We start from the raw sequence: 12500 nt of genomic DNA on the forward strand, positions 1-12500 counted from the left end.
AACAAGGGGGGGTGTGTGGGGATACAGCCCACTAATGATGTCTCTCTCGCTCTTTCTTCCACACACACACACACACTCACACACAGAGAGAGAGAGAGAGAGAAAGAGAGAGAGAGACTATATATTTATTAAATAATGCATGACTTTTTTTTATCCTTGTGCATGTAGGCTACACTCTATGCACTCATATTCCCTCATAAGAAAAGGTCTGTTATTAAAGGCAATAGTTACCATGTTTCTTTTTTGAGTTTCTTGCACAGGAGTTGGGACAAAGTTTCAAATCAATTTATAGGAGGGACCTTTCCCTGGTAGCCTCTACATAACTCTACCCGTTTGTTTCCGTAGGCTACCCCTAATCGTAATGTTTGAAGTGGTATTGTGAATAAACTCAAAACTCAAACTCAAATGATTCATTAATTAGTGAATTACTTCTGACAAATTTCACCTCCAGATAAAATCCCTCTCTGGTCATAAAAATTGTCCATCCTTTTTATCCTTTCGCGGCTCTATTTGACGTGTGGGGGTCATATAAAACGCGTTCATAGACATTTCAACTGATGACCATATCTGGGTCTGATTCCCCGGGACGCGGAAGTTTCCCACTGGTCTGGTGGAGACCCCGGTTGCGAGGAAGCCATCGCGCCAGTGTATTATGCCGGGATTAGAGCGCAGTTCAACCCTGCTATTAGTGAATTACCGTCAGACTATGCGACTCCCGCGGGCTCCAGGGGCTATTACCCGCGGCCGCAGTGCGTTGGAGCCCAACAGGGGGATATCGACCGCAGCGCATTTGCCCCCCTCCCCCCTCTCTCTCTCTCTGTGCATGTGTGTGTGTGTGTGTGTGTGTGTGTGTGTGTGTGTGTGTGTGTGTGTGGCGTGCAACGGCCACGCAATTACGTTTGTTGAACTTGGGATGCCTTTATCTTCGTTTTCAGAAGTAAATGGCCATTTAATTTGGGCGTGAACGATGGCAAACGACGGCAGCACCGTTTCACGACACAAGACCAGCGTCATTTCACCATATGGTATCTATGGTATAGAGTTGTGGTGTTTACATGAATATTTGTGGCGTTTTTGTCCTGTTTAATGACTATTTGCCACACACGTGGTCTGACATTAGCCCATGCTTCTTGAGTAGCCTAGGTTACATTTACGTTTAGAAGCAAATTCAACTTACGTAGACAGTTTATTAACAGCTGGGCATGACATATTCCAACGCTGTCAGTATTGTCGTCTGATTCCGTATTGAACAAGTCTCTAAGCTTTTTCCGTATGAAGAACCTTGTCGCTAAGCTTTTTACTCCATCTAGTGTTGTGTCACCGTAGCTACAACACTGCACACCGACTCACTCGTCTTCCTACAATCAATCAAGTCCATTATTGTAACTGCACCGTTCTGTCATGTAGCCCCCCCACACACACAAAAAAAAAAAGCCCTAATTTTGAAATTGAAGGTCTGATAAGGTCTGACAATATTCCTCTGCTTTTCATTTTAGTTTACCAAAATGTCTAGGCCCAGGCCCATTCTATCATTTGATCAGCTAAAAATGCAGGCTACTGCAGCAGTTCTTCTTGCAAAACCAGTTCAAGAAAGTGTTACGTGGTTTCCTGTGCTAGAGGGAAACACCATCTCAAACTGGGAAAGAGACAGGCATACATATGTCTAGCACCAGCTGTTGGACTTGGACCAATACAACCTTTGCTCTGTGGCACCCCATTACATAGTGCCCTATCCGTCTTTCCTGACTGCCATACTGTAGATGCCTGACTGCTGCTGCCTACAGGCATAGCACAATGTTACCAGTTACCCCTAGATACATATCAGTAGCCTACACATCAGGAAGCACATCATGAAACCCCAAATTCACACCAGACCACGTGTCCAATCAGTGGCGCCTGCAGGCGTACGGCCGTACGCACTGTGCGTACCTTGAGACTACTCAGCAATGAAAGAAAATTACCCTTGTTGTGCGTGTGTACGGTATTCACATCAAATTGGCCTACCATAACTTCCCAACTATGCACAGTATCCCATTAGCCGCATGCCATGCCATCAGGCTATTTACAATTTTCTATATGAGGTTAGTCAACACGTTATCAAAATTAACTTAATGCAGAGCTACTGTATATCCACGCGCACATATTTCATTTCAGCAGGAGAGATTACGCACGCAGGCGCGCAACTAGGCTACTTGTTGTTTTCTTTTACTCGGCTATCTATTATGGTTATCAGAACACAATGTGACGCTAAATCACTAACTCAAATAGCCTACTCATCGTGGATATCGCAAGTTCTTTTAAACAACGAAAAGAGAAAGAATGGAAGATGGAGGCAGGAGAGAGGAGATTCCAGATGGGCAATAACAAGCTAGGTAGACAATTTGTGTGCTTGTCGGAACGTTAGACTAGCATTACAACACTGTTTAACACCAGACGTTAGGCTAGATATGGCGATACGCCTCAGCACACTGCCGCCTCATGGAACAGGCACAACAAGTGGGCATATTTTCACCTCGTTTTTATTTTTGGTACAGTTCAGTCCGGTTTGTGTACCCACGGCAAAAGGCACTACTGTATAAGATTGCTGGCTGTGCTCCATAGGGCAGCATTATCCTATCATTTAAATAAACTTGTCATAAAAATAAATACAGTGGACACATAACTTAGCAACAATAAACACTTATCGAAGCGCCGAGAGGAGGAGGTTGAGGGCGCTCTGGCTGTTAAAAACGCGGACACAGCACCTAATGCTTGAACAAAACTAAACGTAACTTAGCAGTAACTTAGCTGTGTAACGTTGTCCAAATGAGTATTGTATTGTATTATTGCATGTGGATGTTACTGACCAATGCACAACAAACCTAAAACCGAGAAACTGACAAATATTGTACAATATCAGAAAAAAAAATCGGGGGGGGGGGGGGGGTTGATTGGTGTTGGTGTGCGTACCATAGCATTAATTCCTGCAGGCGCCCCTGTGTCCAATGTATTTTCACATGGGCTTGACAAATTCGTTTCTTAAAATAAATGGCCTACTGTTAGTACTGTGATATTAATTCGGCCGCAGAGTGATAACTAAAGCCCTTACAGGCGGCTCTGATAATACCAAACAAGAGAACGCTGCTTGTTTTATTTGTACACTAGATGGCGATGTTGTCTAATTGTAAATCGATTGTAAAACGACCAGTCGGGCCGCTGGTGTGTATGAACCATTCTGCATTGCTTCCACAATTTTTACCTTAAAATCATCAACAGTAGAGTGGCTACTAGACCGTCGATAAAACCGGTTGAGAAACGTAGTCTTTGTTTTATGAAACACAGAGAGTATAGAGGAGTATAGAGGAGTATTTTCAGTGCTCTTTGCCCTGAAAGACACTTCCAAGACTCTTTTAAGATGTTTCAAGTGTGAGCGTTTGTGGTGTATGTGCTGATTTAAACATGGACTGATTTTCATCATTTACTCTATAGTGTGGTTTCATCCATGCAGTTCAAACACCTCTTAACAAAGCTCGGAATAGAGGACTGGCAAACAGTGGCCAATGGCCTTACGACATGGGATAAGCTTAACTCCTTATTAAACTAACTATTAACTAACTTAATAAAGCGTCAGAGCACCAGAATATCATGACTCATTTATCATTCATATTATTTAATCATTCAAGTGAACAAAGTTAAGACGATAATTTGAGAATAAAACATATTGTTGGAAATTGATTGATTTATTTTCACATTCAAATTTCTATCACCTCTGTTAAATATTTGTCGTTGTTGTTATTATTATGGTTGTATAATTCCAGGTACATCAACCACTGTTTTCAAAAGAAGAAAATGAGGAGGAGGAGGAGAAGAAGAAGCAGATGAAGCAGAAGAAGAAGAAGAGTGCATTATTCGTTTAGCCACTTTACAATTTAATTGAGAGGATAGGCCTGGTAAAAACCTTAAACACCTTTCTGGTGTTGTTCTACTTTTTGAATTCCTTTTGTTGAACAAAGCTCCTCCAAACCTCATCTGGACCATAAAAAGAAGAAACAGAAATCAAAGGTAAAAAAATGAATACAATGAAGGAAAACCCATAAATGGGACACGTTTAACTGCCAGATTGTTGAAGAAGGCTATTTATGCTTCTATTGTATCCCACGTTTTCACGGAAGTTTATATCCAATTATGTTTGTCCAATTTTCTGAACTCTTCTCTATCATTACTCGTGCCAACGGCTTGGAAGAGCAGTCACTGGTGTACCTGTCCCTAAATGTATTTGTACTAGTCCCTTATCTTCATGCTGTTATCACTAATTCGCAATAATTCATGCATAAGCTACAGGGACGATATAACTGCTACACACCGCAAACTTTCGAATTTTCTTCGCATGACACAGCGAGGCGTTCCTTAGTGCTGGTGTTTGTGAATGAAATCATTTTCAGCTTTTCATCGGAGGATGGGATCGCCCCGACCACGCCTCCGACTTGTGCGCATTTGCCTATTGGCTGTCAGAGGTCCTGGATTGACAAGGATGAGGTCTCTCATGTTTTCCCTTGGCATATAAATTAAGAAAACCCCCACACGAGGATTCCTCCACTTGTTGCCTCTCTGGCAGTGCACGTGATGTTGACAGAGTGGCGAGATAGAAGTGCGTCTTCGTGCGCGTAAAAATTGCTGGAAAAGTGCGTAAAAAAGTGATTTTCCCTGTGCGGAGGAGTTGTTTTATAGTTGATATTGGACATTATTAGACGTTTTTGCTCGGCGCCGGTGTAGGTGTCTCTGTTTTTAGAGTGGCCGCGACTGTGGTTGTGAGCGAGCGTGAGTGTGAGTTTGAGAATGAACTCGATTGACGCGCAGCTCCAACACACCGCCTCCCCCACCGTCAGCCCGCTCCAACCGCTCTCCAAGAGTGCGCACGACGCGCCCGAAATGGCCGTGTACTGTGACAACTTCAGCGTGTACCACCAGCAAGGTTTACCTGGCGGGCAGCGACCGTCTGCCAGCTACGGACTAGGAGAATACACTGCCTCGCCGAACCCTTACCTGTGGCTCAACGGCCCCGGCGTCAACTCCTCGCCATCCTACCTGCACCACGGAAACAACCCATCGTCTTTCATGCCCCCTACGTACGGTGCCCAAAGGCAGTTCCTCTCTAACTCTCCCGGTTTCGCTGGCCCGGACCTCGGCTGGCTTTCCATTGCCAGTCAGGAGGAGTTGCTGAAGCTCGTTCGCCCGCCATACTCCTACTCCGCGCTAATTGCCATGGCGATTCAGAACGCTCACGAGAAGAAGCTCACGCTCAGTCAGATATATCAATATGTGGCGGATAACTTCCCTTTCTACAAGAAGAGCAAGGCCGGCTGGCAGAACTCCATCCGGCACAACCTGTCCCTAAATGACTGCTTTAAGAAGGTGCCGAGAGACGAGGACGATCCGGGTGAGTGACAGACGCACAATCACAATGCCTTTGTATTCCTTAAAAAACACCCAAGCTGCTCAAGTAGGCCTATCGACGGTAATATGATCGTAGCTTAAATTGGATAAATAACTTCTAAGTATGTTTCAGCATATTATTAGGCTATGTTGTACAATGTATGACGATGTCACATAGCCTATGCAGTCCATTATGTCCATCACAAAGCCAGGCCCTCAGATGACCACTGTGCTGTAGACTATAGCCTAATTAATCGGAAATCAACTTTCTTAGTAATGTCCTCATATTCTTTTTTTTTAAGGTAAAGGAAACTATTGGACCTTGGATCCTAACTGTGAGAAGATGTTTGACAACGGAAACTTCCGCAGAAAACGGAAACGCAGGTCTGACACAAGCGCAGGAGCAACCGCTAACACTAAAGGCGAGGATGGGCGACCTCTTCCTGGAATCAAAAGCTCCGAAAGCCCGCACCTTGTCGGACCATCATCCCCAGATATGGAGCCGGTCAACGAGCCCCATAAGAGCTCATCCCCTCCAAGTCTCGGCGCAGCTCCATGCTTCAACAACTTTTTCAACAGTATGTCGAGCCTTGCAACGATGCCTCCCGGTAGACAGGGCTCCCTCGGGTTGGTGAACGAGATCTCGAGTCGGCACATCACTGCGCTGAGCCCCTACCATGCCGGCGCGGCTCCCGAAACTGGAACGAGCACGGAGCATTCCGAAAATGCACACGTAAACCGCGGAGTGTACTACAACTCTTTCCCAAGCACTGGCGGCGGCGGAGGACAAAGCTCGCAGTTTAACGGGCACTTTTATAACAGCTTTAGTGTCAACAGTCTCATATACCCCCGCGATGGCACGGAGTTATAAGACACTTGCGTCCTGGATCATCACACGCAGGTAGAGGTCTCCTGTACGGGGGGCAAAATGTTGTTCTGGACATGCACTGAACTCCCAAATGGCACACATTTCACACCAAAGGTTCCAATCACCAGAAGCGTCAGACAATTCATCATTATTGTGTGGAAGAAAATGATTTACGAGCAATACAAACCTGCCTGACAAATCCATTACGCAACAGTTTATAATGCAGTCAAGACTGTCCATGGTCGTGTCAGAATCCGTGTCTCTCTCGTGTTTTGGGGGAGAGCCGAGGCAGTCCAATATGCTCTCATCAGATCAATTTAAATCAATGTTGTCATATCAACACATGGGCGGAAGCCGCGTAAAATCAAATCCGCTATGGGTTTTGTTTACCATGCCTCGAAAGCTGTCGGGAAAAGCTGTCCAAAAAAGCTTGTTTCACATTTTTTTTTCATGCCTTACAGAACTTTACAGTTGAAAGTATTTTTGTCACTCCTTCAAATTCGTGGAATGACATTGATGATAATTACTTGTGGACTGAAATATCACCATACCGCTGTTGCCTGGATCTCTAAGTAAAAGGATTTACTTGTACTATTTTGTAAATTATAAACAGCCGTCTCTAATATTTATATTAAATTATGTATAGAATCTTTTACAGACTTTCTTAGGGACCTATATTTTCTACTTGGATAACTTTTTGTATACAATACCACTGTTTGCGCAGAGAAATATGAACTCATAATTAACTCACGTTAAAAAAATACTTTGAATAAACCTTTCTCTAAAGCAGACCCATCTCAATTTATGTTTTTAAAGTTATGTATTTGTTGTATCCCTGAGCATGTCCTGTTTTCTCTTTGTCTTGGTGAGGCAGGTACCCGTGGTTTCAAAAGCAAAGTCGCTTTCATGGCGCAAAATGTTATACGTTAGAATCGTCTCATTCATGGAGAAATTATGGATTTGAAGTAAATATAATGATATTAATTTTGGCATGGCATGCATTGCATCAACTTACAAAGGAAATCCTACTCAAACATTATTATGCAAACATAAGAAAGCAAAACACATTTAGTGTAATGTCATTGTAAAAAGAAAATATATACAAATTGCTACACGATTTCGTTGCATTAATTTAGAATAAAAAAATCGTAGGCCATTAGTTAATGTAAACGTAAATTAGCAATAATATGCAGACAAACAAAACGGGCTTCTGAAAACAAGGAGAACTGATTAAAACAAAGGCTCTTGGAAATTCATAAAACCGTTGTTTCTTTCCTATTAATATGGCTTATCTATGTGGTTTATGTGAATATGGTGTATGCTTAATCTAGATAAGCGTTATTATTATTATCATTATTATTATTATTACTATTATTGTCATTATTGTTCATTATTTCATCCAATATTGTAGGCCCATTGTAGCTACACAAACAAACTCCATTAGCAGAAAAGGAGCGTTTAGTGTAAAATCGTTAGCGGAATCGTTTGAACAGTAGGCCTAAAGCATACCCAAAGCCTTGAGAAGAGGGCAGATTACGCCGTGATACCCCTGCATCCGTCCTGTCAGACTCTATTCTGTCAAAGAACAGAATCCAGTAAGGACACCTGACGCTAAAGGCGTACACGATTACACAGTTCAAGTACTTTAACACCTGACCAGTACAAAATGCATGATACAGAAAAGTCGCATTGTAGTTCTTTTTTATTATTATTAGTATACACATTTGATCGAAATAATAGAGGAAAAACGAAGTGGATGACAACAACTGTTGTGATTTAAACAAAAAAAAAGACATTGGAAAAAGACACAATTGGTGTTTACTTTATCAATTCAAGGATGTACTCCTTTACCTGTTACCTTTGGCAATAACATGATGGTTAACATTAGTCTTTGACAAACTCAGTAAACAATAAGGTTTGTGTGTTTGTGAGTAGGCCTACACACATTCACACTCACAAACACACTTTAGTTAATTTTGTTATTTATTTATTTAGTAATTCATGTATTTATTTATTTATTTATAGCAGTTTGGTTATATTTTGTCCACCCTAAGAAAGTTTAAGTTTTAACATTCAGATTGCATCAGAAATTGTCCTGTCCTCAGTCTTTCTTTTCCTCTCTTCACTTATGGAGTCTTTATGTCTGTTAACTGCATGGCCAGTTGATTCTCAAATACTTCCCCTTGTCTCTTCTCTTCTCTTCTCTTCTCCTCTCTTCTCTTCTTTTCTCTTCTCTTCTCCTCTGTTCTCTCTTCTCTTCTCTTCTCTTCTCTCCTCTCCTTTTCTCTCTTCTCCTCTCTTCCACTGTTCTCTCTGTTCTTTCCCATCCTCTTTCATCCTTTGTTCTTCTCTCCCTCTCATCTCATTTGCTCTCCTCCTCTCTGCGTTTGAATCGAGCGCTCTCTCCTCGTCTCTGGGTGACACAGTTGTCCCGATGGGCCGGTTTACCCGTCGGGGTCACGGGGTATTTTTAGTCTCTGGCAGCACTCTCCTGCCCTCCTGAGTGTTACCAACGACAACAGGAGAAGCGAGGGAAACAGAGAAGGGGAGATGAGTTCAGGAACGAGGTGAGAGAGAAAGAGGGAAGAATAGAAATGGGTGAAAAGAGACGTGAGAAGTCCTCTCTCTTTCTCTCTCTTTCTTTCTCTCGCTTCTCTTTCTCACTCTCTCTTTGCCCATTTTGGAGTCTCTGTTGTCTCAGTGTGCCAGTCGAACAATGGTACTATTGTCTCTGAGCCATCATGCCAATCCACCACCCCCACATCCCCATCCACCAGCCCAGGGGCAGGAGAAGAAGATGGGCTAGGAGAGGAGAGGAGAGGAGAGGAGAGGAGAGGAGAGAAGAGGAGAGGAGAGCAGAGGAGAGGAGAGGAGAGGAGAGGAGAGCAGAAGAGAGCAGAGGAGAGGAGAGCAGAAGAGAGCAGAGGAGAGCAGAGGAGAGGAGAGGAGAGCAGAGGAGAGGAGAGGAGAGAAGAGCAGAGGAGAGGAGAGGAGAGGAGAGGAGAGAAGAGCAGAGGAGAGCAGAGGAGAGGAGAGGAGAGGAGAGGAGGATGGGGTGTGCAAAGTGAAAAAGTTCTACTCTGTCTTCTGTTTGACCAAACTACTGGAGAAATGCAAGCATAGTTGCTTTAGGATTTAAAAAAATGGATTCACTGCACACACACACACACACACACACACACACACACACACACACACACACACACACACACACGCGCACACATACACAAACACCAAGATACGGAGCATATTGTAATAACCAAATGAGTGCCACCTGCGTCGTTGTGTGTGTTCGCGTTGTGTGTGCACTGATTGATATCACAGAAATCTGTAGATAGCCAAGGGGGTAACAAATCATCACACACACAAACACATACGCACCTGTATGCACACGCCCACACACACACACACACACACACACACACACACACACACACACACACACACACACACAGACCCTCTCTCTCACACACACACACACATACGCAGTTTCATGGTCTGAATTATACGCAACAGATGAACATGAGTTAGCAAGATGGAACAGAATGATTGTAATCTAGATGGGTAACTGGTATCCACCCACTGCATATCAGCACCACATTACCAGTTGATTGTTACATTAGCCACAGAATATTCCTTTGTGCAGTTCCATCAGCAAATTGTTATGTTTTAGCATACGCTACTCAACTACTATACCATACAGGGTTTGTGACGTGCTAAAAAAATGTCATTTATTGATATGATAATAATCCTACGTAAGTATGAAGTGAAGTTCTTTGAAAGTCTTGAATATTTTACAGTATTTTACTGTAATGGCAGTCTAGGCATTGCATAGATCAGTGAAATCCTAAAGAGAGCATTGCGCATCACATCCCTGTTCGGCTAATTGGATCATCAGCGGCTATACAAATTATTTACTTTACTAATCGCTAACTTGATTTTTTTAAGCATTATGAGAGCACTCAGTGCAAACAGGCAAAAGTAGTTTGTTTGTCTGTTCTCTTCACAACAAAGACCTCACAGGAGGTATCACAACACTGGCAGTGCACCTACAGTATCACAAAGCACAGGATTAACCCAACTTCCTCTCACATGATCATCTCCCTGCTGTCAGTTACACTGTAAGCCCACCAAATCAGGCACACCACCAGTCACCCCTACATCCAGGGTCCTCCAAGATAGCCTCGGTCACTGTTTTTTTTTTTTTTTCACTCAGGCAGAGATGCAGATGGCTTTGCGTTTGGCGAGTCGGGGACCTGTGGTCCTCACAGCCAAGTTGTAAAGCTGGTCATTAGCGTCCCGGAGCCCCAGGAGCTGACCAGGGCAGCGTGTGCGGGCAGCCCAGGACATCGGGACACTGGGATCCCTGGACCTCTGGACGCCTCGTAACAACCAGACGATGGGCTTCAAAAGAGCCTTTGTTGCACTGACCGAGAGAGGGGGAGAGAGGCAGAGAGAGAGGGAGAGAGGCAGAGAGAGAGAAAGAGGGAGAGAGAGGGACAGTGAGAAAGAGAGATGGAGAGAGAAAGGCAGAGAGAGTGGTTGGACCTGTGTGTGTGTGTGTGTGTGAGTGTGTGTATGCTTGTGACATGGTGACATGGGGACCCATAGAGAACTCTATGGACAGTGCTATGGGATGTCCCTGGGTGACCCGCTACTTCCCCTGTGGCCCTCTGACTGGGTGAAAGGTCTATCATGTCCTACCTCTGAGGACATGCTGCACGTGTGTGTGTGTGTGTGTGTGTGTGAGAAAAAGGCAGAAATAATAATGAGAAAGGTAAATAAAGACAGAGAGAGAAAGAAAGAGCGAAAGCATCATTATGTGAAGTAAGTGTGTGAAATGATTGTTATGGTTCTTCATCTTTTCACTTCAACTGAAAGCTGCCATAACTGGTACGAAAAGGTTCCCTATGCGAACCTTCAAGGTTCTTCATCATGAATGTGCTGATTTGCAGTGCATGGATACACTCTCAAAAATAGGGGTACTGTTGGGGTACATTTTCGTTCTTTAAGTACAATTTTGACCCTGTACCTTGTATTGGTACTAATAGGTACCATTTCGGGTACATAAATAATGTACCTTTTCACCAAGGGACCATATTGTACCTATGGGTACAAAAAGCCCATGGACTGTCACTCAGAAGTTGATAGGGGAGGAGATTCGGGAGCAACCGTTATTTTTTCGTCTCACTCAAAGTAATGGAGGAGCAGTTTTCAGCAGAGGAGCTTGGTGTGGGGAAACGTGCTGTGGTGCTGGCATAATCTTTATGGAACAGGAGGCAACGCTATTCAGAGGTAAGATGTAGTTGCAATTTATCGAAATTCAGTTTGTAAATGTTGAATACTGTTAACGGAATCAAATTGTTCGCTTAAAGGCTAACATATTAGCATTCGCTAGCTACGTAGCCCATGTCATGTTAGCTAGCTATATTCAGATATTTTGAAACGGTGTTCAAACGCCTTCAGTAATGCATGAGGTAAGGTATAGTTGCAATTTATCGAAATTCGGGTTTGTAAATATTGAATACTGTTAACTGAGTCAAATTGTTGGCATAATAGGCTGACATTAGCATTCGCTAGCAACGTAGCCTATGTTAGCTATGAATATTTTTAAACGGTGTTCAAACGTCTTCGGTAATGCATGACTATCATGATAGATGTTAAGGAAAGGTATTTTTTGTGTGTTTTATCACTGTTTCCCATTTGAATGTGAAGTTAGTGAATACTGTTGAGTCAAATTGGCTTAAAGGCTAACATTAGCACTCGCTAGTAACCTAACCTTATGAACCATATGAACCTTATGAAACGTTCTGCTAGCTGCTAACGTTAATCCCTCTCACACAGATAACCACCAAGGCAGAATGTTGGCGTGTGGAAGTACCTCTACTCAGAGTGATAGAGAAAACTATGGCTCTGCTTTTACTGAAGGAATGGCTACGTAAGTAACACAACTTGGTCGTTTTTCTTAGTGTATTGATAGTATTTTTCTTATTGATGTTAAATACACATAGAAATGAAAATAATACAGACAATTTTTAGATTGTTTAGTTTGTCCAGGAGAAATTATTGCTTAGGGTCATCTTGTGCTGTGTCATTGTGTCATTTTTTTTAATTTATATTAATGTATTGCATATGCCATTTCTCTCTCAAACGCACAGCGGAGCGGGCAGCTTTATGAATATAAGGTGAAAAGGATGTATGGAGAAGTTTTGGGAGAGTC

The 12500-nt window shown here is 43.1% G+C and overlaps 1 protein-coding gene and 1 long non-coding RNA gene across 2 annotated transcripts in view; both read left to right on the plus strand.

The window, feature by feature from the left end:
• Positions 1-4586: 4586 nt before the first annotated feature.
• foxi2 (forkhead box I2) lies at positions 4587-6496 on the plus strand. Its single transcript, XM_062522940.1, has 2 exons — positions 4587-5416; positions 5715-6496. The coding sequence occupies exons 1-2, from the start codon at positions 4816-4818 to the stop codon at positions 6281-6283; spliced, it is 1170 nt and encodes a 389-aa protein (XP_062378924.1). The 5' UTR covers positions 4587-4815; the 3' UTR covers positions 6284-6496.
• A 4787-nt stretch (positions 6497-11283) lies between these two features.
• Positions 11284-12500, plus strand: part of LOC134067600 (uncharacterized) — a 1557-nt gene continuing 340 nt past the window's right edge. Inside the window, exons 1-3 of the long non-coding RNA XR_009936524.1 lie at positions 11284-11575; positions 12125-12218; positions 12439-12500. The exon at positions 12439-12500 is cut by the window's right edge and continues 46 nt beyond it. This is a non-coding gene — a long non-coding RNA (uncharacterized LOC134067600). The remainder of the gene's footprint in view (positions 11576-12124; positions 12219-12438) is intronic.

Source organism: Sardina pilchardus, chromosome 20 (genome assembly GCF_963854185.1).
Source record: "Sardina pilchardus chromosome 20, fSarPil1.1, whole genome shotgun sequence".
Lineage (NCBI taxonomy): Eukaryota > Metazoa > Chordata > Actinopteri > Clupeiformes > Clupeidae > Sardina > Sardina pilchardus.

What these genes read in the sequence shown, in the direction of transcription:
- foxi2 (XM_062522940.1), top strand. Translation starts at nt 4,816, where the DNA reads ATGAACTCGATTGACGCGCAGCTCCAACACACCGCCTCCCCCACCGTC. An exon ending in GAGAGACGAGGACGATCCGG is followed by an intron (nt 5,417 to 5,714) that starts GTGAGTGACAGA and finishes TTTTTTTTTAAG; the next exon opens with GTAAAGGAAACTATTGGACC.